Raw genomic sequence first — 23,561 nt, 5'->3', positions numbered from 1 at the left:
TTTCTCAAGGTCAAGAGGATGGGTTGCATCTCCCCTTGAGGAGTGCAATGTTACAGAGGGTGGGAGCCATGACAGAAAAGGGTCTTCTCCTGGACCCCACCAGCTGAAATTCCTTGGACAATGGGGTCTGCAGAATGCCCTTCTGGAACCAGTGGGCCAGGCAAACTCCATTGGGACTCATGCCATAAATGGCTTTAAAGGTCTTAATCAACACCTTGGATCAAGAAACACATCAGCAATCAGTCCAGCTCGTGCAACAGGGTGTTACGTGGCCCAGCCTAGGCTGTTAGTGTGGTTGTATTCTGTGCCAGCTGTAACTTCTGAATATTCTTCAAGGAAAGTTCCATGTAGACCACATTGCAGTAGTCCAAATGCAAGATGACTAGAGTATTAACGATTGAGTGCAGGGACTCATGATTCAGGAAAAGGTGCAACTGGTGCACAACAAAGGCTCTTTGAACAGGAGTTATCTGTCCAAGAGAACCACAAGTTGTGCATAGGGTTTGTCTGTGGTGGTGCAACCCTGTCCAGAACTAAAGATGCTAAAGTCTCAGATCCTGAAGCCTCACACACCCATAGCCACTCAGTTTGCCAGAGTTCACCCAAAGCTTATTGTCCCACAGCAAGCCTCCCACAGCCTCCTGCAGGAGGGCAGCAACACTTTGGGGGGGGGGGATTATTACCCACAATGGTGATAAAAAGTTGAGTATCATCAGCATATCAATGGGTAATCTCACCCAGAAACTTCATATAGAGAAACAGAGAGAATACTGAGCCCTCAGCAGGACACAAAGGCCATTTATTAGTGCTCCCTATTAACATCAGTTGGGACTGGCCTTGGAGAAAGAAGCCAAACCAGTACAAGATTCAGCCCCAGATCTTACAATCGGCCCCAAAGGATACCATGGTATTAAAGGCCATGGAAAAATCATGGAGAGCAGGATGGATGCACTGTTCCCATCCTGCTCTCACCAGAGATCATCAGCAAATATGATCAAAGTTATTTCTGTCCTATAACTGAGCCTGGAACCCAAGTGGAAGGGGTCCAAATAATCCATTTCATCCAGGACCTTCTAAAGCTGTTCACACAACCATTTTTGCCAGCACTTTCCCTAAAAAGAAAAGGTGAGAAACTGGATGAAAGATTTTAGGCAGGTGGAAGCCAATAATGGCTTTTTGAGGGAGGCAGACCAGGGTCACCTTGAAAGGTCCTAAGAACATCAGTTCCTTCAGTGATGTATTTATTAGTGCTTGAACCCACATGGAGGTCACCTTCCTGGAAGCTTTCACCAGCCTGGAGTGACAAGGGTCTATTTGACAGGTAGTTCTGCTGACAGCATTGAGAACCCTGTTCACGTTATCAGGTCCAACAGAGTCAAATTGTTCTCAGATAACCGGGTAAGGTTACTTCCTAAGCATCTCTAATGGACCTTCTCCACACTTGGACTCCAAATGAGAATAACTTTGTCCATCAAATCTTCCACAAAGTCCGCTGTACAGCCCTGTAGTAGATGATCATCTGAGCCCTCCTCCCAGAAGAACCGGATGATCCTGAACAGGGTCATCAGACGACAATCTGTGAACACAATAAGTGTGGAGAAAGAGTGGAGAAATAATGCCATTTCACTATTTTTTAAACATTTTATTAATTTTCCAATTTTACAAAAGCCAAGTATTAAGGAAGCAACATGGTGATTGGGTAATACATAATCCAATAACAAGCTCTTTCATACATATGTCAGGTTACATCATCAAAAATTTCCTCTCTATTTCCCTTGGTTAATGTATTCAATGTATTCAAATTAATACATTGTTAATTATAACTCAATCAGTTAAGACATTTATCAATATATTTTAACTAATATGCATCCATGTCCTGTTTTTAAATTTTACCTAATTTCAATTACAGTATTCCTATTAGCTCAATATCCATAGTATTTGGTTTCGGGTAGCCCAAAGTTCCCTTAGTTCATTACAAAATAGTTGTCATATCTAAAATGCACTTATTATTTACTCGAATAAATTCTTACTTTATTTTACAAACATATTCTATTTATCATCCTAGTACCTCATCACTTACTAATAAAATAACCTTTATCGTCTCAATCCAATTTCTATATTATAATTCAAAACTATTATTATAGTGACTATTTTTTATTTCCCTTATAAGTCTAAATCCTAAATATTAAATCAGTATCTTTTAAAATCTCCTTAGCCCATTAAAAGAGATTTTAAGCTCTTCCATAAGTCACATAAAAAGATCCCATTTTTAAGTCTAACTCTAGCTTTCTTTTTGTGCCAAGCAGGCTTCCATAGTGACTTTAAATGCTCAGGTGGATCTCCCTTCATTCCTACACATGTCATTTGAATCAAGGGAGACCATCCAATTATCAATTTTTCAAGGGAGCTGGCCCCTTCATAATAATTGGATTGTTGGCCTAATAATTCAAATCTCCATATTTGGCTTAGTATATTTGTCGTCAGTTCAGTCTGGTCTTCTTCTTCTTCCGGTTTCAGCTAGTTTAAGTAAAAAGTCATGTTCAATGTTGTAATTGTTGTTTGGTTGTCTGGGTTGTCTAGGTTCTCAATGTGCTGTACATGTTGGTCTTTGCACCTTCCATCTTAGTATTGCTTTCTTCAGTTTCTGTTGCATTTTGAATTGCAGATTTTTTAGTTAAGATCAAGGTTTGGTTATCAAGGTTCTCAGTAGGTTGTAGCTGGTATTCTTTAAAGTCTACTTTGATGTTAATTTCTTCCTCTTCTGTTGCATTTTGGATTGTAAGTTCATCAGTTGAAATCTGGGCTGCATTTTGTAACTTTAAGGTGGCGCCTTTATCTTTCAGTCTGGAATTCATTAGCTCAGTAGCCTCATTTTTTTCAAGTATAAGTTTGTAGTTAAGTTGTGGGTAGTATTCCTCCATTTCTATGGTGTTTACAGATAGTCCTTTAGTGGAGGCTATTTTTGATAAAAGTTAGTAAACGTCCACCTCCACTATAAAGAATTGTTTTCACCACCCAACTGTTTCAAATACTTATATTTTTGATAGTGCCAAGGAGAAATCTTAGTCTCACAGGTCTCACAGTCAAAAAAAAAATTCACTTGCTATACCAAATTTTACCATAAGATGTCCCTGGTAACATGTAATGTCTTTTTCCAAACTCAAGTTAGGCTTTTATCCAGTTTAAAAAAATATTCTTTTTTTTCATCTTAGCAGATAGATAAGGTAATAGGTCCCCATAGAAATAGGAACCTTTTGGGACCCCAAATATCCAAAAGATGCAAGTTGAATTATTTAGTTGTTTAGTCTTTTCTTTTTTCCCCAAAACTTTATATTCCCAGGGTAGGCAGAAGCCACCAAGTTAAGAGGGGGGAAGAAATTTCCAAAGGCTTTTACAAGCAGATAGTTGGGATGCAAGAAAGGTAAGGTAAGGTCTCACTCAATTCCTCCGCGGTGCTTTCGTTGGTACAGCTTAGTGATCGGCCATGTTAATGGCTGATCTTTTCTTCGTCGGTCCAAAGGAGCTGGTTCAGATCAAACGGAAGGGCTATTGCCCTTCCGCAATCTGTTGAGGGTCTTCCTCATGGTGGTCGCCCCTCCAGGATGACTTTCGACCCTTTTCAGGGTCTTCTGAAAAAGGAAAACCAGATGGAGAGAGCGCTCTCCCCGAGCGTCCGCCGGCGCTGCGATCACAAACCGGAAGCCATCATTTCACTACTCTTACCAACACAAGGTAGGTCTTAATAGCAGCTCTGACCTCTGACTAGTCAGATTCATCCCTTGCTTTCCTCCAGTAGTTCTTTAGGTGTCTCTTGGCCCATTTCAACACCCTCAGCTCCTCCATAAAACACAAGGGAGCTGAGTCAAGAGATACCACATAAGTGCAATCCTATCCAGAGCCTTAAATGCCTTCTAATCCAGATTGCGGTCAGAATGTTGGCAGAACCATGCAGGAGAAACCCCAGGATATTCACTAATTCCCTTTGGAACCCACTCAGGTCCATAAGTTCCTGGGGCGGATTACCCAAATGGATCCAGTCTATCTGCAAAGGGAGGCAGCATAAGAGAACTCCAAGGATACCAGAATGTGATCTGACCATGACAAGGTTATAAGAATAGATTCCCAACCATTTCATGTTGCTATCGCTCCAACAAGAAAAGAAAATCATGTGTGGGGTATGACTACTGAGTTGGGCTGGGAACTTCCAAGCTGCTTCTGATGCCAACACTAGGAATGGCAAGTTGAAGTCTGGGGAACTTCACCAATCCTGAGATGGCCTCCAGCAGCTCAGGCAGGTAGGTTGTTACAGAGCAAAAAGATTGTAGCTTCAAGAACAGGATCTCACAAGCAAAAACTTGCGGAGCACGGTCACTGAAGGCCAGAAGAGATTCCCAGATAACTGCTACCCCCTTCCTTGCCCTGGGGTTTTGGCTGGTGCCAAACTTTAAACCAGCTGGATACATCTCCAAGAGGAGGACTCTCCTTTCCAGATCTCCAGGATTCATGCCAAGTAGGTAATATGTTATTACTCTCTAATACCATGAAAAAAGTTCAAGAGAAAAAATTTTTTAAGAGGCACGATGCCTTTTCTTTATAATTACTTTTAGTATTAAACAAAAGTCTTTTAGTTGTCCTGTGTGGGGAAAAATGCACGCGCAGCAAACTGCCGTGCTTTTCCCCCCACAAACCTCATAACCTTTTGATATCCTTTGTCCCAGTGAAGCAGCCAGAAGTTCATACCCTTTTGACTTAATGCCTTACCTACCTAAACAGATAATATGCTTAGTTCCTTCTCCTATCTCTTCCTGTCTTTGTTAGTTCCTTCTGTTTTCATCTACCTGTATTTGTTCTTACCTCATCTTTGACCATGTAATGTGTTACTAGAAAATAGTTGCTTACATGAAGACATTTTCCAATGAAGAAACCTTTGTCAGCATTTAATGGTTAAAGCCTATGTATGTAACAAGTATACAAGAAGCAATAAACTCAGAGTTTGTCAAGCTGTGTCCTGCAGCTTCAAACCTCTGCTCAAGACATGCCTGCATGAATTAATTGGTTGATACCTAAGTGTGTGTGTGTTAGCCTTCAAACCCTATCCTCCACCCACTGCCTCCCAGGCTGTGAAAGAAATAGTACACTGCAGATTTTATTGTTGTAATTGAAAAGTAATAGTAAGTGTTTGCATGAGAAGAGTCCCATGGAGAATGTGTGAGAGAATTTATGGAAAATGTATGTGAAGGAGAGAAAACTAATTTTTAGTGGTGAGAAGTTTGTAACAAAAACTTTTCCTGTCTCTTTTGTTTTCCAACTGGCTGTGTTGCTTTAAGAGCAAGAGAGACAGAAAGAAGGAGGGGACTGTTCGTTTTAAACTTTTTTTTCTCTTTGCTTAGAATTCTGGTTTGCGAATGGAGATGAAATTTAATGCCCACTCTTGCAGTTTCAGATTACAAAATTTTTACTCAAAGAAGAGACAGTAATTGTTGGACAATTTTTTGGGGGGAAAAGTGTTGAGTTTAAATTGTTTAGTTAGACCTATATATCCATCAATCAAAAGAAATAACTCTGAATTGTTTTACTTAACTTTTGTAAATGTTTAACCTACTTAATAGAAATTTGTTTCCATCTTTGATTAACTTGGAATTTGACTTATTGACCAAAGGAAAACAACCTGGAGATCTTATTGTAGTTCTACTTGCAGCATTTACCACAGCTGAGCAAATTAAGTACTTGCGTACTCAATTTGTGGACAGAATTCCACATAAAAATTGTCATTTAACACTTTTTGATATTTCTTACTAGTAAGCTACTTAAAGGAGTATTAGCTGTGTTAGAAGCACAAAAATATATTGTATTGAATGGCTTTACTTGTCCCATTCCAAAATGTTTTATCTTTTATCCAGGCTGTTGCTGAAATAATAACCTTAGGACACAATCAAGCTTGTCCTTGAAATGGGACTGATTTAATTAATATTGTTCTTCCTATCCCAAAATTTGATTTTCAATTTTATTTTCAGAATAACTTACTCTTCAGAGCTGACTATATAGGCTGTATTTCATATCATCTGCCTATACTGCAGTGCAATCCTCACCACAACGCTCAGCAATATCTGCTGCTATTTTAGCTTTCCACATCTTTTCTCAACAGACTTTTAACTTAATCTCTGACTCTCATTATGTGTGCCAATTTATTTTTAATTTTCCAGGTGCTTACATCACGCCCAGGATCAATCCCAATCTTATGGCTTTGTTTTTAACTTTACAGCAGCTATCCTTTGTTTCTCACATATGTATCGGTCCTTTAAGGACTGCCTTCACAAACAAATAAAAAAGGAGGGATCAAGGATAACTCATCAAGTCAATAAAGTCCTAATAACTTTAAATCAGCTAAATATTTCTTTTCAAAAAACTACTGCCTACCAGCATCACTTTCAGCAGAAAGCTGTGCTCCCTAATCCATTGGTATGTTATCGGCAATTGCCTGATAAAACCTGGTTAGGTCCAATTCCCTTACTAACTTGGGGGCGAGGCTATGCTGCTGTGCTTGCTCCTACAGGCCCTCTCTGGATTCCAGTCCAGTGTGTGCGACCAGCCAAAGATGCCATGGCATCAAGTCCAGAACCCAATACTGGAAATGAAGCAGGTGACTCTTCAGATAGCACAACGTCCCTTTCGCTCTCACCATTGCAGTTGATCAACAACCTGGGGTGATGTGAAAAACCTAACATCCAAAGCACAGATGGTTCTGTGGCATCAGGGAAAAGAACCTACACCAGAGAATTTATGCGCTGCCATATTTGTGGTTTTGACTGCAAATTCCTTAGTCATTCTTTGCCTCTCTTCCTTCTTAATTGCTGTGTGGGGGCTCAAGCTCTCCCACTCATCCTTTACAATCACGGATGAAATATAATATTTGGGTGCAATTAGCTAATGTAATACAAGTGACAGACTTTTGTATTTCTGAATCATATGATATGGAAAATCTACTCTCTACCTCTCTTATACCTTTGTGTGTTCCAGCTTCAGTTTCAAAAAAATTATACTGGTTTAAGCAATTTTCTATCAGACAATGAATTTCATTATACAACTATGTCAAGCTAGGGTCATGCCTCTTACATGTTACCCCTTGATGCTATTGTTTTACATACACCAATTGTAGCTGTGCTTACAAATCTTACTTGTACAAAAATTGTCAATTGTACTACTTCACCTAAAAAACTTCTATTACGACGTCCTAGCCCGGTGTTTCGTTGCGAGGAAATAAACAACAAGCAGGAACGAGGTACAAAGCTTTACTGAAGAAGTGAAGCATGAGAAAAGTCGGCACTGAGAACCATCTGTTCTCAGCACCCTTACATAGTGACTAAACCCACCATGCCCTAATGACACCAACCCCACCCAACCAACACCTGGTAAACCATCATCCGGTCCCCAAAGGTAAATAACATGCCCCATGCGCTATGAATCCGTCCTGACAATCAGCTGGCCGTGCACACGTGTTAATCAGTCGTCCCGACAATCAGCTGGCTACACGCATGCGGATAACCCTCTCTCTAATGTCGGGCCTCTGCGAGGCTCCAAAAACTCCTTCATTCGCTCCTCCGTGAAGACGCCGAGTGATGATGTCATAGGGAGGCTACAACAGATTCAGAGCTCCGAGGATGGTCGGCAAGGACAGGCCCAGGTAAACAGGAGGGCGTTGGGAAGACCGGTGGGGTATCTCCATACTGCGATGCCTCGCAGGGCACGACATACCACCCCCCTTACCAGGGTTCCCCCTGGAAAGGAAACATAACGAGTTATCTATGGTACAGCACTAGTGTCAGTGTCCCTCCCGCCCAGTTTTCCCGGGTACTTTTTATGGAATGTCTGGACTAATTGGAGTGCATTTACATCAGCAACGTTCACCCAGGACACTTCTGACAGAGGGTATCCTTTCCATAAAACCAAATAGTGCAGCCTACCCCATTTCATTCATGAGTCCAGTATCTCCTGAACCTCGTAATAGCCAGGTGTGACTGGACCAGATGTTTCCGTTACTTGATAATGGGAAACTGGTTTCAACAGACTACTGTGAAACACGGAATGGATTTTTCCCCAAAACCGGGGAAGCTGGAGTCTTACTGTAACTGGGTTGATTACCTGAGTAATTTTGAATGGACCTATATACTTTGGCCCCAGTTTTTTGCAAGGAACCCTTAACCGTATGTGGACAAATACACCATTTGGCCCACAATGAATAGCTTATGTGGTCTGCGTTTTTTGTCTGCTTGTACCTTGGCACTCTCACTTGCTTTTGTTAGAGCCTTTTTTTTACTATACCCCATACTCCACTAACTCGAGATAACCAGTCATTGGGCAAACATGGATGGGATTCATATTTTCGGTATTCGGGCATAGGCATGAATTCTCTACCAGACACTACCCGGAAAGGAGTGAAGCCGGTACTGCTGTGTACAGCATTGTTGTACGCTACTTCCACAAAAACAACCAGCTCCACCCAATCGGTCTGTTGATATGAAACATAACTCCACAGGTATCATTCTACTGCCGCATTTGCCCGTTCCGCAGCACCATTCGTGCTTGGATGGTACGCCAAAGTGAGACCTTGTGAAGAGCCGAGTAAAGACATGAAGTTTCTCCAAAATTGTGCTGTAAATTGAACTCCACGATCTGATATGATCCTATGTGGGGCCCCATGGAGGCGATAGACATGGGTGAGAAACATGCGGGCTAACCTTTGGGCCGATGGTTATCCCTTGCAGGGAATAAAATGGGCCTGCTTAGAAAACAGATCAATTACTGTCCAAATTACTGTGTAACCTTTGCTATCGGAAAGATCTACGATAAAGTCCATGGCTATATCCTGCCATGGATATTCTGGATCAGCCACGGATTGCAGAAGCCCCAAAGGTTTACCAGGGTTATGCATGGAGGTAGCACATATAGGGCAACTTTTGACATACTTTTCTAGGTCAATTCTCATTTGGGGCCACAAAAACTGGCGTCTAGCGAGATGCAAGGTCTTTAAAAATCCGAAGTGGCCTGCCTGTTTGGAATCATGGCAGTGATGGAGGATACCTTTGTGTAATGTATGTGGAACATATAGTTTAGTCCCATATCAGGCCAACCCATCCCGCTGGATTAACAAACTCTGGTGCTTCTGAAACCAAAGGTCATGTGGGAGGGCCGCCTTTAGTTCGTTTTCCAGATCCACAGTGATCGGACGGGATACCACTTTGGCGACACTCTGCGTATAGGAGGTAGGATCGCCTGGACCACCTCCTGCCATTTGCTATCATATTGCGGTAACCTAGACAATGCATCCGCTAGAAAATTTCGGCCACCTGGTACATATTTAAGGTGAAACCTGAAACGCCGAAAGTACTGTGCCCAACGCATGTGTTTTGGTGAAAGTCTTCTTGGGGTTTGTAACACCTCTAAGTTTTTATGGTCAGTCCAGACCTTGAATTCATGTTTGGCCCCTTCCAATAAATGCCTCCACGTGGATAAGGCCCATTTAACAGCAAAGGCCTCTTTTTCCCATATGGCCCAAGCCCTTTCAGTTTCAGTCAGCTTCCGTGACGTGTATGCGCAGGGGTGCTATGTCCCAGTTGGGTTTCGTTGTAACAGGACTGCCCCCACCGCTACGTCACTAGCATCCGCCTGCACTATAAATGGTTGTTCTGGATTCAGATGTAACAGAACGGGTTCCTTGGCGAATAAAGCCTTCAACATTTTGAACGCCGACTGGCACTCTGCAGTCCAGGCTAGCGCCTGTCCAGGTCGTGGCCGTATGGTATTTTCCGGGTCCGTAATAAGTCCGTGAGCGGCAAAGCCACCTTTGTGAATGCAGGGATGAATTGCCTGTAGAAATCGGCAAAACCTAAAAAGCTTTGCAATTGGCGTTGGGTTTGTGGGGCTTGCCATTCCAGAACAATTTGCACCTTTGCTGGGTCCATCTCTATACCCGCTGCAGATATCCTATAGCCCAAATAGTCGAGGCGTGTTTTATGAAATTCGCACTTTGATATCTTCACAAACAGTCGGGCATCGAGCAACTTATGCAACACATCCCGGACCAAACTGATATGTTCTTCCATTGTGTTGGTATAAATCAGTATGTTGTCCAAATAGACCAATACTCCACGATATAGATGATCGTGTAACACCGCATTGATTAGCTGCATAAAAACAGCGGGAGCGCCCTGTAGCCCAAAGGGCATAACCCAGAATTCATAACTCCCCAGAAGACAGTTAAATGCTGTTTTCCATTCGTCATCGGGTTTAATTCTAACCCGGTAATAAGCCTCCCTCAGATCCAATTTGGTAAAAATCCTCCCCTGAGCTAGATGGGCTAACATGTCCTTCATTAAAGGAAGAGGGTACATGTGTTCTATACAGACCGCATTAATGCCTCTGAAGTCCACACAAAGTCGAAGGCCTCCATCCTTTTTCTCTTGGAACAATACAGGCACTGCGATTCGGGACTTGGCCGGTTGTATGAAACCACGTGCCAAATTCTTATTGATATACTTCCTCAATTTCTCCAGTTCCCGAGGTGTCATGGGATACATACGTGGCTTTGGCAATTTGGCTCCCAGCAAGATGTCAATTGCGTAGTCGGTTGGACGGTGGGGTGGTAAGTTGTCACATTCCTGCTCGCTAAATACTTCTGCAAGATCGTTATATACCGCCAGAAAGCCTGGATTTATCTGCTTGATTTGTTGCCACTTTAACCCCATCCCTGGGCTTATCCTCAGTATTGACCTTGCTCCTAGGTGGGCTGTTGCTACTGCTTTTCTCCGCTCTTGGTGGGCGAGGGCCAACACCAAGGCGCATATGGCGACAACCACCCTCTCACCATATAGTAGAGCCCCACTTGTCTAGCCAAGCTAGTCCTAATATCACTTCCTCTGTCATGGATGGAACTATAATGAAACGGAGAATCTCCCAATGTTCTCATTTCTCCAACCATATAGGCTCTGTTACCAGTGTGGCCGCCCCCCCCCAGAAGGGAACCGTCCACTTGTTCCAAGTGGATTGGATGTAACAACCGCCTCGTCCTAAGTCCCACTTTCTCTACCATCCTCTTACTGATGAGACATCTGGTACAACCAGAATCTATTAATGCTTGGCACACACTACTCTGGCCAGTGATAGGACTTGTCAGGGAAATCGGAATGGCAAATGGTACTATTGGCTGGCTTACCATAGGGTCCTCTTCTGGATCCATATGATCATATTCCTCCAGCAGGACATCAGGGCCAGTAGGTGTTGCCTCCCCTGAAGGTCAATGGGGGGGGTCTCTCTTTCAGCCTGATGTAATGCTCTAGACTGATCTGGAGTCCTCTGTGGAGTAGCACCCAGTCCTCCCTGGGTCGCCGACATACCCTGTCCTGCTGGAACTGGACACTGCGCCACCTGATGTCCTAGCCGGTTACACCTGAAACACCTAAATGTCCCTTTAGTAGGTGGTGCAGAAACAGGTGGTGAAAGGATAGGAGGCTGGCACCCAGGCTCTTTCGGCCAGTCCCCTACCTGTCGAGGGATGGATGGGCCAGCTGTGACTGATCGAAATTCTTGCAATCCCACATGTAATTCGGTCACCACCCGAAACCAGTCCTGGAGCCTACAGGATATACCCCGTACAACACAGGCCTGCCTCAGGTCTTTATCCAGTCCATTATGGAAATGGTACACCAGGAGACGCTCTGGCCAAGCCCTTAATCTACCAGCCGCACGTTGGAATTCCCGTACAGCCCTGCTCTTTTGTCGCAATCCCAAGATCTCTGCTTTGGCCCATTGAACCCACGTAGGATCTTCAAATCGGGCTCTCAGTGCATCGAGGAACAGTCCAATGTCACCCAGCTCCCAAGCATGATCACTAAATAGGTCAGCAGCCCAGGCAGCTGCCCCCCCTGTAAGTTTGCTGTTATCACCACAACAATAGCCCATTGGGAAGAATATTGTGGTGCAAACCTATCTAGGTGGCTCAGGACATGTCCCATAAATATCGCCAATCTATCTGGGTCTCCATCAAACATCACCCCAATAGGTGGAGGAACTCAGGCTATATCTGCCGGCCACATAGTGGCAGCCTGTCCAGCCTGCTGGCTATTATCTGGCGTGGTCCTATGCCGACTCCCTGGACCTAACTCCCCTGAGCCCAAGGAACAAGGGAATGATGTAGAGCGGCTTGTAGGTGCAGCTGTAGAGGCCATGCCAGTTTGGTCCCCCTGCCTTTGTTGATCCTGAGTCAGCCGAAATCATGGGCTGGCTAAACGAAACCCAGAAGAGCCCATTGGGGCCTGGGAGCCTGGAGTGCCACCTGATCTGGGTAAAAACCCCATTTCTCCAAATCTGTCATGAAGAACGTCCAAGGTATACTGCCCTGGAGCTGTAGAATAACTCCACTCCTCGTCTTCACCCATAATGCGTCTCTCCCTCCATCCGGATAGGGAGTTTCTTTCCCCAGTCAAGAAAGGCCCACCAACCTCTGAGCATTGTAGGGCTGAACTCAACCACCACTCCCCCTAAGATGTTGCAGTTGACTTCTGCTTAGTCTCACCCCCGCTGTCCACTGGCTACTGGGCACGTCCCTTAGGCCTCAACACCGGTAAAGCCTCTGCCACCCCTGCCTCAGCGACCGTTTCCTTGTCTGTGGGCAGCTCCGGGATCTCCCGCACAGGATCGGCATCCTGGACTCCCTCTGCCATAGCTGCTCCAAAACAACCCCCTTGCAGATGAGAGAAAGGGATGAGAACTTCCAAGCAAGCAAGAATGGGAGTGCCGACTTACTGTCACGACGTCCTAGCCCGGTGTTTCGTTGCGAGGAAATAAACCACAAGCAGGAACGAGGAACAAAACTTTACTGAAGAAGTGAAGCATGAGAAAAGTCGGCACTGAGAACCATCTGTTCTCAGCGCCCTTACATAGTGACTAAACCCACCACGCCCTAATGACACCAACCCCACCCAACCAACACCCGGTAAACCACCATCCGGTCCCCAAAGGTAAATAACATGCCCCATGCGCTATGAATCTATCCCAACAATCAGCTGGCCATGCGCATGCGTTAATCAGTCGTCCCAACAATCAGCTGGCTATGCACATGTGGATAATCCTCTCTCTAATGTCGGGCCTCTGCGAGGCTCCAAAAACTCCTCTGTTCGCTCCTCCGTGAAGACGCTGAGTGATGACGTCATAGGGAAGCTACAACAGCTTCGGAGCTTCGAGGATGGCCGGGAAGGACAGGCCCAGGTAAACAGGAGGGCGTTGGGAAGACCGGTGGGGTATCTCCATACTGCGAGGCCTCGCAGGGCACGACAACTTCATTGTATACATGTCAGTCAAAGAATTTTAAATTGTACCTCCTTTCAAGAGGTATCCTTTAATTATGCACATATATGGTTATTCAATGTCTTTTTTTCCTCTATTTTCAATTTTCCACGCTAAACTACCATTGATTTACCTCAGGAACAAGTTATGTTTTGTATAAACAAATGCAAAGTTATATGTCCCCTGACTAAGACCCACTAACTACTCCAGCTTAGGATAATGTCCTCACTAATAAAATAGAGAAGAGTGAGATGTGGGGAAAAATGCACGTGCAGCAAACTGCCGTGCTTTCCCCCCCACAAACCTCATAACCTTTTGATAACCTTTGTCCCAGTGAAGCAGCCAGAAGTTCATACCTTTTTGACTTAATGCCTTACCTACCTAAACAGATAATATGCTTAGTTCCTTCTCCTATCTCTTCCTGTCTTTGTTAGTTCCTTCTGTTTTCATCTACCTGTATTTGTTCTTACCTCATCTTTGACCATGTAATGTGTTACTAGAAAATAGTTGCTTACATGAAGACATTTTCCAATGAAGAAACCTTTGTCAGCATTTAATGGTTAAAGCCTATGTATGTAACAAGTATACAAGAAGCAATAAACTCAGAGTTTGTCAAGCTGTGTCCTGCAGCTTCAAACCTCTGCTCAAGACATGCCTGCATCTTTTTCTTAGCGTCTTACAGTCCTGAATTCCAGGGATGTAAAGATTCAGCAGGAATCTTTATTTACTAGCTTTTATAAGTCCCATTCCACAGACTTACTGTATATGTACTAGTGAATCCTAACGAAAGGGCTCAGATGAAAAGTTTTTGTCATCATTTATTGGCCTTTTTAATTTCCCTTTTATGCTTACACTGCTAGATCACAAACCACACTTTTTAAAACATCAGATAGAAATCTAGCAGGAGTATCTGCAATAATGTATGAATAAAAAGCATGATGATCATCTTCATATTTAGGTTCCCTTACTTCCACTGTTGTTAAATAAAATTATTCATTTTTTACTAAGCTGCCCAGAATCGCTGAGAGTGAGTGGGTGGCCATATAAATTTTCTAAATAAATAAATATTATTTTTTAAAACATTTAAACATTAAAGATGGTATTTTGGCAAGTGAAACTTTAAAAAATTCCCAGGTATTACAAAATCCCTAACAGATCATCCATCATTTTTCAAAGCAAATCAATAAACGGTATTTTAATAAACTGATTTATGTTTTTATAACTATTAAAATCTGTCAATAAACACATTATACTTAAATTTTGCTTTCAAAGGAAACAGGAAACTAAATAGACAAACAGAAAAGAAAGTTGACATACTCTTCAGATGAGTCACTGGGCTTGGTGTTGATTTTCACAAGGTAATTTTCTTTCATGACAGCTTCCCACGCCAAAGTTTCATTATCTTCATTTCTTGAACCTTCAACATACAAAATCCAAACCACAATGTATAGTAGTGTTTTATTGACAAAAGAAACACAGATGGTAGAGATCTAATTTAAAAGGGTAATAAAGACTAGCTTCAGTTGTACACTGTGCATATGCACAGAAACACGCACACATACATACATACATACAGCTATGCATATTTGTTCAGAAGGTTTTCACATTCCTAAGTATCCTGAATGCTTAACACAACTTTACCCACATACAAATACTGCCCCCTCCCCATACAGCTCCTTTAGATTATTCTGTTTTCATTATAAACAGTACACTAGATATACTGAGACATGGATATTTTTTTGTTAATTCCAAATATTGACATTCCTGTTTTTTAATGCTGCTTTCCATTTTATTTAGCCAAAGTTCAATTTTTTAAAAAATATTATTTTGCATTTTTCATCAGTGCACATATTTTCATTGGTTAGTTTCCATCTGTTCTGGTTTTGAAAAAATATTTTCCATAAATAAATATAAGTGTTGCTATTTCTTCTTTTGAAACTGTGTAATTCAGTGGATGTGATTGTACTGTTGCTGAGCTTCCATTAGTCTTACTGTTTTGCTGACTAGTAGTTCAGTATTATAATCCATGACTAGTTTAAGTATAACATGTATCATAAACATGAAAAACCATGGCAAACCACCTCTATAACACTGTCGCATGGTCATATCTATATAGTCACAAGTCATACTCAAATTTGAAGGCATCTTTATCTTTTACATTCAGGACAAGGAGCATATGCATAAGGAGCCCTGTGGCACAGTGATTAGAATGCAGTATTGGAGGCAAACTCTGACTACAACTTGAAGTTTAATCCTGATGGGGTTCAAGGATGATTCAGCCTTCCATCTTTCTGAGGTCAGTAAAATGAGGACCCAGATTGTTGGGGTCAATATGCTGACATTGTAAACTGCCCAGAGAGTGCTGTAAAGCACTATGGGGTGACATATAAGTCTTAAGTGCTATATGCAGGATTACACATGCCTTGTATATCTTTACTGAGACCTCAGAAGCTTTGCTTCATAAGTGCATCAGAAGATTCAGATTTGATACAGCTAAAGAACTATAGACCAATATCACTATTAAATGTGGATTATAAAAATTTTGCCTCAATAATAGCAGAGAGGCTGAAAAGATTTCTGATTGAATTTATTCATCCAGACCAAAATGGATTTCTACCAAAAAGACAAAAAATAACCTAAGAAATATTTTGGATACACTGGAATATTATGTAATGCATCCAGGAAAACAAATGGCACTAAGTTTTTAGATGCACAGAAAGCCTTTGATAACGTAAATTGGCAATTTATGATACAACAACTAAACTATATATAGAGAAATGTATAAATATAATTAAGACAATATACTATGGACAAGTAGCAAAAATAATTGTAAATGAGGATTTTACAGAGAATTTTAACATAAAAAAGGCACAAGGCAAGGATGTCCACTATCTCCACTGTTATCTGGAAATGTTGAATAGAAACATTAGACAGGATCTAAAAATCAAAGGAATGGAGGTAAAAGATGAAAAATATAAACTGCAAGTGTTTGCGGATGGTTTGGTATTTATACTAGAGGAACTGTTGGAGACAAGCCCTAAACTATTGAAAAGGATAGAAGAATTTGTAGAAGTAGCAGGATTGAAGATAAGCAGAGAAAAAACTAAAGTTATAGTTAAGAATCTTGTAGATAAACAAAAGAAATCAACTGTCAGATAGTTAAGAAAGTTAAATATTTGGGAATATATCTAACAGCAAGATGTGCAACAATAAAAGAAGACAGCTATATAAAACTATTAAATCAAATAAAACTGGATTCAGAAAAATGGAAAAATCTACAACTATCAATGTTAGGAAGAATAGCTACTGTAAAAATGAATATCTTACCAAAAATGGTCTTCCTAGTTCAAACAGTACTGTCAGAATCCAATTATATTTCATCTGTAGTTATCAACTATGGAAAACCCCATTCCTGCCTTCTCTGGATTCTGTCATACGATGAAGGGAAGGGGGTAAACAAAGGGGCTTTATGGCCCTCACTTCCTTCAGTACACTTCAAAGAGACTGGATGTGGATACCACCAAAAGGACTAACCATAACAATGGGGCTATTACCTTTCATGTACTCCTCTCTGAAGTCTACCTCCTGTCGGCAGTGAGAGAAAGGGGATGGGAATGTAATGCCTGAGACTGTCGCTGGAAGAGGGGGGTGATTGGGTGGGGCTACTGGGGAACCCCTTAAAACCTTGAATGGGAGAGCTTGGACCCCAAGTACTGTCTAGAACGCCTGCAACCATTTTCTCTTAATAAAGGATGCCTGTTGGAAGAATTATTCCAAGAGTTCTGTCTTCTTAAGATGCAAAGTGGGGTGGGTCCTTACATTAGACAGGACTTGCAAAATTAATCTACCTGGAAGGGAGACCCTTGCCGGGGGATTTTGCAAAAATTTACCATGTCAGACAATGGAGCAAGAAAGGGGGAAAACTCCCCAGAAAGAGAGCCGCTGGCCCAACTGGAACCTTGCCAGATGTTGGGATATGAGAGGTCAGATTCCTCAGGAGAAGAGGTGGTGGAGACACGGGATCACAAGCCTCGCTGGTCAATGGACGTTGGAAAGAAAGGTGAGTGGGAAAGGAAATCAAGAAAGGTGACCCTGAGACGGGGGGGCCAAGCAACCAGAATGGAAGCAGGAGATGGAGAAATCCCTGCACACAAGTGAAGAGGAAGGGAGTTGGGCACCGTACTCGGACTGGATCCTAGAGAAAGTTATTGACCTGATGAAGAGAACTCTCAGCTCCCTAGGAGAGGAGAATCCTGAGCCCTACAGCTGCCCCAGCTCCTGGAGCCGCAAAGGGAGAGACACCAAGGGGGAAGTGAAACCTGCAGCCCCGGGGACATCTGCTGATCCAGTAGTCCCCACCTCCTGCCGAACCACAGATGGCGATCTGGACGGAAGACACTACCACCAACAACGGAGGCACCGATCCATTCCAAGACGTCCGCCGTTGGATGTGAAATTCAAAGGGGAACCAACACGCTTGGGGTTTTTCCTAACCCAAGTCCTCAGCTACATGGATGGGTGGGACATCCCCAGCGACAAAGCCCGCATCCAGATCATGCAATCTGCCCTGGACGGACTGGCTGCAGATTGGGTGGTGAACTTGCACGACTCCAATGCCCCAGACTTCAACCGTATCATGTCCTCTCTGAGAAGGTGATTTGAAGACCCCCTGGCTGATCGCAAAGCCCGTGAAAGGATAAAAACAATGAGGCAAGGCAAACGCCCGGTGGCCGAATATACGCAAGAATTCCGGGCCATTGCCAGCAAACTGAACTGGCTGGAAGACATCCTCCTTAGCCATTTCAAAGACAGACTAAATTATGACCTATATGACGCCTGCCCCGAGGGGGCCCACACTAACTTGAGGAATGGTACATCTTGGCAGAGGAAGCAGAGATTGACATATTGAAGAGGCACCGCCGAGGAAAACAATGGAGCCACCCCCCGCCTGAGTTGACACACGAACCAGTGAAACCATTGGCTACAGCCAAGAAGCAAATGGGGTGTTTCAAGTGTGGAAGAGAAGGGCATCGAGCTGTAGAATGCCGCTCAAAAGCCCTCCAGCACAACCCAGACAGATCCCCGATCAGCAAATCCAGAAAGTCTCCAGCTAAGCCAAAAGCAACTGCCACGAGAATGATGGAGGTTGTGGAACCCCCCACCTCTGCTCATCAGGGGGAAAGAACTCCAGCCTACACTGCAGGGCTGGTGGACGCCTCAGACGACAGCTCGGAGGGCGAACTCCTGGTAAGTGGACGCATCGCACTGATCCTCAAGACAGTGACTATATTAATTCCGCCCATGCCCGAAACCGTGAAGGTGAAAGCCTTAATAGACTCTGGCTGCACCCGCTGCCTCATTAGCCCGACACTAGTGGGGAATCTGGGCATTCTGTCGAGGAAACTGGAACAACCAATCTCCTTTGGCCAGTTAGATGGATCCATAGCAGGGGGGGTGCCGGCTACCCTTGCCACTTTACCGATACACCTCTCCCTGGGCAAACATGAGGAGGACATAACATTTGTGGTGACCCCAGGCATGGAATGCCCAATGATCCTAGGAATGGAATGGTTAAAAAAATGGAACCCCTGAAAGTGGGGTGGGTCCTTACAAGTACCCATAAAAATAGAGAAAAAATTCTTCGACAATTAAAACAAACTGATTTTGAAATTTATTTGGCAAGAGAAGAAAGCCAAAATTAGATTACAAATGTTACAAGAATCTAAAGAAAATGGAGGATTTGGTTTACCAGATTGGGTGTTATACTATCAAGCATGTGCTCTAACATGGCTAAAAGAATGGATACCCCTTAGACATAAAAGATTATTATACTTAGAAGGACATGGTTTACAACTAGGATGGCACGCCTTTCTATGGTATGGGAAGAATAAAATTCATAGATACTTCCAAAATCACTATGTAAGAAATGCATTACTTTTAGTATGGCAAAAGATAAAATCTAAAAATTTATATGAAAATACAAGGATGGTTTTCAATAATGGAAGCTTTTGTTCATCCAAACTTAACTATTGAGAAAATTGTAACCTATAAAGATATTTTGAATATGGAAGGGAAATTAAAATCTAAACAAGAGTTGGAAGATCAGGGTATTGATTTATCATGGTGGCCTCAATTGCAAATACAATTGAGATATGAGAAAGATGCTAAAATACATGGTTTTTATAAAGACCAGACAATTTTTTTTTATTGAATTTTTTTTATTTTTTAAACATACAATCATTTATAAAAATACAATAAAATTTTAAAGTAGAAAAAAAACCCCATTACCCTCCCTCCCACTCCGAACACCCCTCCCTTCACTTCCCAGAGCAGAATACAGGGTTAATAATAAAAAAATTATAATAATTAAGAAAAAAGAAAAAAAGAGAGAAAAAAATATCATAATTAACCTTTAACTCCATAACCTATAAAACAATTCTCTATAATATTTAAAATTCATTCATAAAATAAATGAAACTTTTTAATTCCATACTTTTTCTGAATATAATCTATCCACCTTCCCCATACAATAATATATCTTTCTTGTGTATGATCCTTTAAATAAGCAGAAATTTTTGCCATTTCTGCAAAACTAGATACTTTAAATATCCATTCTTCTAAAGTAGGCAAGGAATCTTTCTTCCAATATAAACCTACTAGTAACCTTGCTGCAGTTAATAAATTCAACATCAAAGTAGTTTCTTTTTCATTTAAGTCAACAAAAATACCAAGTAAAAATAGTTGAGGAGTAAACTTTATCTTTTTTCTAAAAATCTTTTGAATGTTCCACCAAATCATAATCCAAAAAGCCTTTACTTTTTTACAATTCCACCAAATATGAAAGTATGTCGCATCATTATTGCCACATCTCCAACATTTGGGCTGTATATTGGAGTACATACAAGATAATTTTTTAGGATCTAAGTGCCATCTATAGAACATTTTATAAAAAATTTCTCTCAAATTTTGAGCTTGTGTGAATTTAACATTTCTTATCCGAATTGTCTCCCATAAATCCAATGAGATCGGCTCCTGTATATTCTGAGCCCATTTAATCATACAGTCTTTAACCAATTCTGTTTCCGAATCTAACTCTAATAAAACATTGTATATTCTTTTTATATGAGCCGGACTTTGGTTTTTAATCTGAATAACCAATTGTCTATCTTCTAGTGTTATTCCCTCTTTCTTGTCTACAGTCCATCTATCCATTATTTGTAAATATTGAAACCATGACTGTAGAATATTTTGCTGCCTTAGTACATCTAGGGATTTCAAATGCCAATTCGAACCAGAGCGAATTAACAATTCTTTATACGAGATTTTGTCAAAATTTGTCCCCTTAGAAGTTCCCTCAATTGCATGTCTGGGAATCCCCCAGATAGGTATTTTATAATTTAATCTATAATAATACTTCTTCCAAACACGAAGTAAGGCATTCCTCAAAATATGTGATTTAAAAGTCCGATCAACTTTCTTATTAAAAATTAAATATGCATGCCAACCATATATTAAATCCCAACCTTCCAAAAAAAGAATATCCATATTTGTTAAATTAAGCCAATCACTTAACCAAGTTAGGGCGGCTGCATCATAATATAATTTCAAATTAGGTGCCTTAAGTCCCCCTCTTTCTCGAGCATCCTGTAATATCTTAAATTTAACCCTTGGTTTCTTCCCGGCCCATATAAAATTATTGATACCCTTTTGCCATTCCTCCAAATTTGCCTCTTTTTTAAGAATAGGTATCATCTGAAACAAAAAAAGAAACTTTGGTAGAACATTCATTTTTACGGCTGAAATTCTCCCCAACAATGACAATTGCAATTTTTTCCAATCTCTTAAATCCTTTTGGACTTTTGCCCATAGTGGTTCATAATTGTTCTTATACAATTTTCCATTTGAAGCAGTTAGATATACTCCCAAATATTTAACCTTTTTTACCATCTGAAAACCTGTGGCTTTAATCAAAATTTCCCTATCTTTAACTGACATATTCTTAGATAATATCTTAGTCTTATAATTATTAACTTTAAAACCAGAAACATTCCCATACTGTGTTATAAGTTCTAATAAACCATCAATCGCCTTATTCGGTTGTTCCAAAATTAAAACCAAATCATCCGCAAATGCCCGCAATTTATACTCATTCTTCCTTATCTTTACACCCTTAATTAGCTTTGATTTCCGAATCTGAATCAATAAAATTTCCAATGTTAAAACAAATAACAATGGGGATAATGGACATCCTTGTCTTGTCCCTTTTTGAATATTAAAATTCTCAGTCAATCCCCCATTTACAACAATTTGTCTCTCTGCAATTATAAGATCTTTTACCTCCTCCTTAAGATCCAAGGCATGCTGTGTTAAAGCATCCTGTAAATCATTAAGAGAAATTGCAGGAGGAGGAGGAGAAGGTGGAGGTGATTTTGGTTTCTGAGATACAGGCTGAGGCATTGGAGAAGAAATAGGAACCTTAGGGGCGGGAGGCAGACGTTTTGAAGCCATTTTCTTAAATTCCAAGAAGAAAGATTCTTATTGAAAAAAAAAGAAAGAAAAAAAAGGCACAGTTCTTTTAAATATTCTTAGAAAAAAAAACAGAGAAGAGAAGAGAGGAAAGAATAAAAGCCAAATTCTTACTTTTGTGTTTAAAGAGTTAATCTGTATCCAGGTTTTACTTTGTAATGCAAATCAGGCAAGAAAGATGATCGCCATTTTACTTTTCACTTTCCCTTTCTTCTAAAGGGAAAGTGAACAAAAGAAGAGGAAGAGGAAACTTGCTGAGGTTAAAGGCACCATCAAACTTGAGCACAGTCTCTCCTGGTCTGCTCCGTCTGCTTTCAAATACTCACAAGCAGCTGGAAAAAAAAAGCAGATGTGGAAGCGGCAACTTGCTTCATCCCAAAAGCTTCGGAATGAAGTCTCCCTGGAACGCGGAGTTGCTCAGGCTCCGAGGGAGCTCTACCCTCCGATCCCCAAAATAACAGAGATCCAGGGGAGCTCTTACCTCTACCTGAGAGCTCTCCTCCTCCCTTTTTCCCAGGGAGGAGATTCAAGCCGTGGGACACCTGATTGTCAAAGTCCCGCGGCTTTTACACGGACCAGGAACGGGCTGCTTTGTAAAACGCCGCCATTCGTCGTTGCTGGAACCACCAGAAGTCAAGACCAGACAATATTTGATCACATATTATTGACTTCAGAAGAAAAGCTGATTAAGAAACTGTATAATTTTCTATTAAATTTAAAAATGGAAGATGAACAAGTGAAAGAAACAATGATAACATGGGCAAAAAACCTTGGGCATAATATAGAATTTAAAAAATGGTAAAATCTTTAGAAAGAAACTATAAATTGACAGTGGCAACTACTTATAAAAAAATTATATAAAATGTTCTATAGATGGCACTTACCACCTGCGAGATTAGCACAAATGTTTAAAAACATTTCTAGTAACTGTTGGAAGTGCATCAAAAATCAGGCACGTACTACCATCTTTGGCAGATGTGCCCTAAAGCAAAAAAAAAATTGGGACAAAAATACATATCTGGCTAGAAAAGATGTTAAGAAAACATGTAGATTTCAAACCGGAACTATTTTCATTAGGTATATTATCAGGAAAATATGATAAGAAAGTGTATATTTAATGTTGCCTGTATTAACAGCAGCAATAATTGTATTTGCTCCCTATTGGAAAAATGAAGGAACACCATCTGAAGAAGAGATAATCAAGAAAATACTGGACTGTGCAGAAATGGATAGACTTACACTGAAGATTAAAGAAAAAGAAGACACATAATATTTTCAAATATGGAATGTATTTTCTCAATGGCTGGAAAAAGAGGTAGAGATTAGGAATTTAATGTGTATTATTAAGTAAAACAAATGGACCCAGACAACATGTTGTTTACTAAGCACTTATGAATTGTAAATATAAAAAACTAATAAAATGTCATAAAAAATAATAAGTGCATTAGTTAAGAATTCCAGAATTCTGTTAAAATTGCACTTGTTAACACACTGATTGAAACACTCAGAATGTTGATCAGGTGTCATACAAGCCTATCCCCAATAAAGCAGGTATATCTACTCCATCCATCCCTCTTTTTAAATATGAGCTAATTTTATACAGTGTTGCTTAGAAAGTGTTGGATTCAGTATCCAACAAAAACCTATTTACTATTAAAATACAGTGTCACAGGAAGTCAGATTCCAACTGGATGTTT

The 23,561-nt window shown here is 41.1% G+C and overlaps 1 protein-coding gene and 1 long non-coding RNA gene across 10 annotated transcripts in view; one reads left to right on the top strand and one right to left on the bottom strand.

The window, feature by feature from the left end:
* TRPM8 (transient receptor potential cation channel subfamily M member 8) overlaps positions 1 to 23,561 on the bottom strand; it is a 380,488-nt gene that overhangs the window by 20,212 nt on the left and 336,715 nt on the right. For all 9 annotated transcript variants that reach the window (XM_039349049.1, XM_039349050.1, XM_039349047.1 and 6 more), the window contains one exon: positions 14,656 to 14,755. In XM_039349049.1, coding sequence (XP_039204983.1) covers positions 14,656 to 14,755 — 100 coding nt within the window. The remainder of the gene's footprint in view (positions 1 to 14,655; positions 14,756 to 23,561) is intronic.
* LOC120310550 lies at positions 13,909 to 22,135 on the top strand. Its single transcript, XR_005557390.1, has 3 exons — positions 13,909 to 14,696; positions 15,503 to 15,634; positions 22,084 to 22,135. It is a non-coding gene; the product is annotated as an uncharacterized LOC120310550 (long non-coding RNA).

Source organism: Crotalus tigris, unplaced genomic scaffold, assembly GCF_016545835.1.
Source record: "Crotalus tigris isolate CLP2741 ecotype Arizona unplaced genomic scaffold, ASM1654583v1 scf7180000018223.614484, whole genome shotgun sequence".
NCBI classification, from domain to species: Eukaryota; Metazoa; Chordata; class Lepidosauria; order Squamata; family Viperidae; genus Crotalus; species Crotalus tigris.
The sequence above is the reverse complement of the archived record's forward strand: the minus strand, read 5'-3'. Positions and strand labels throughout refer to the sequence as shown.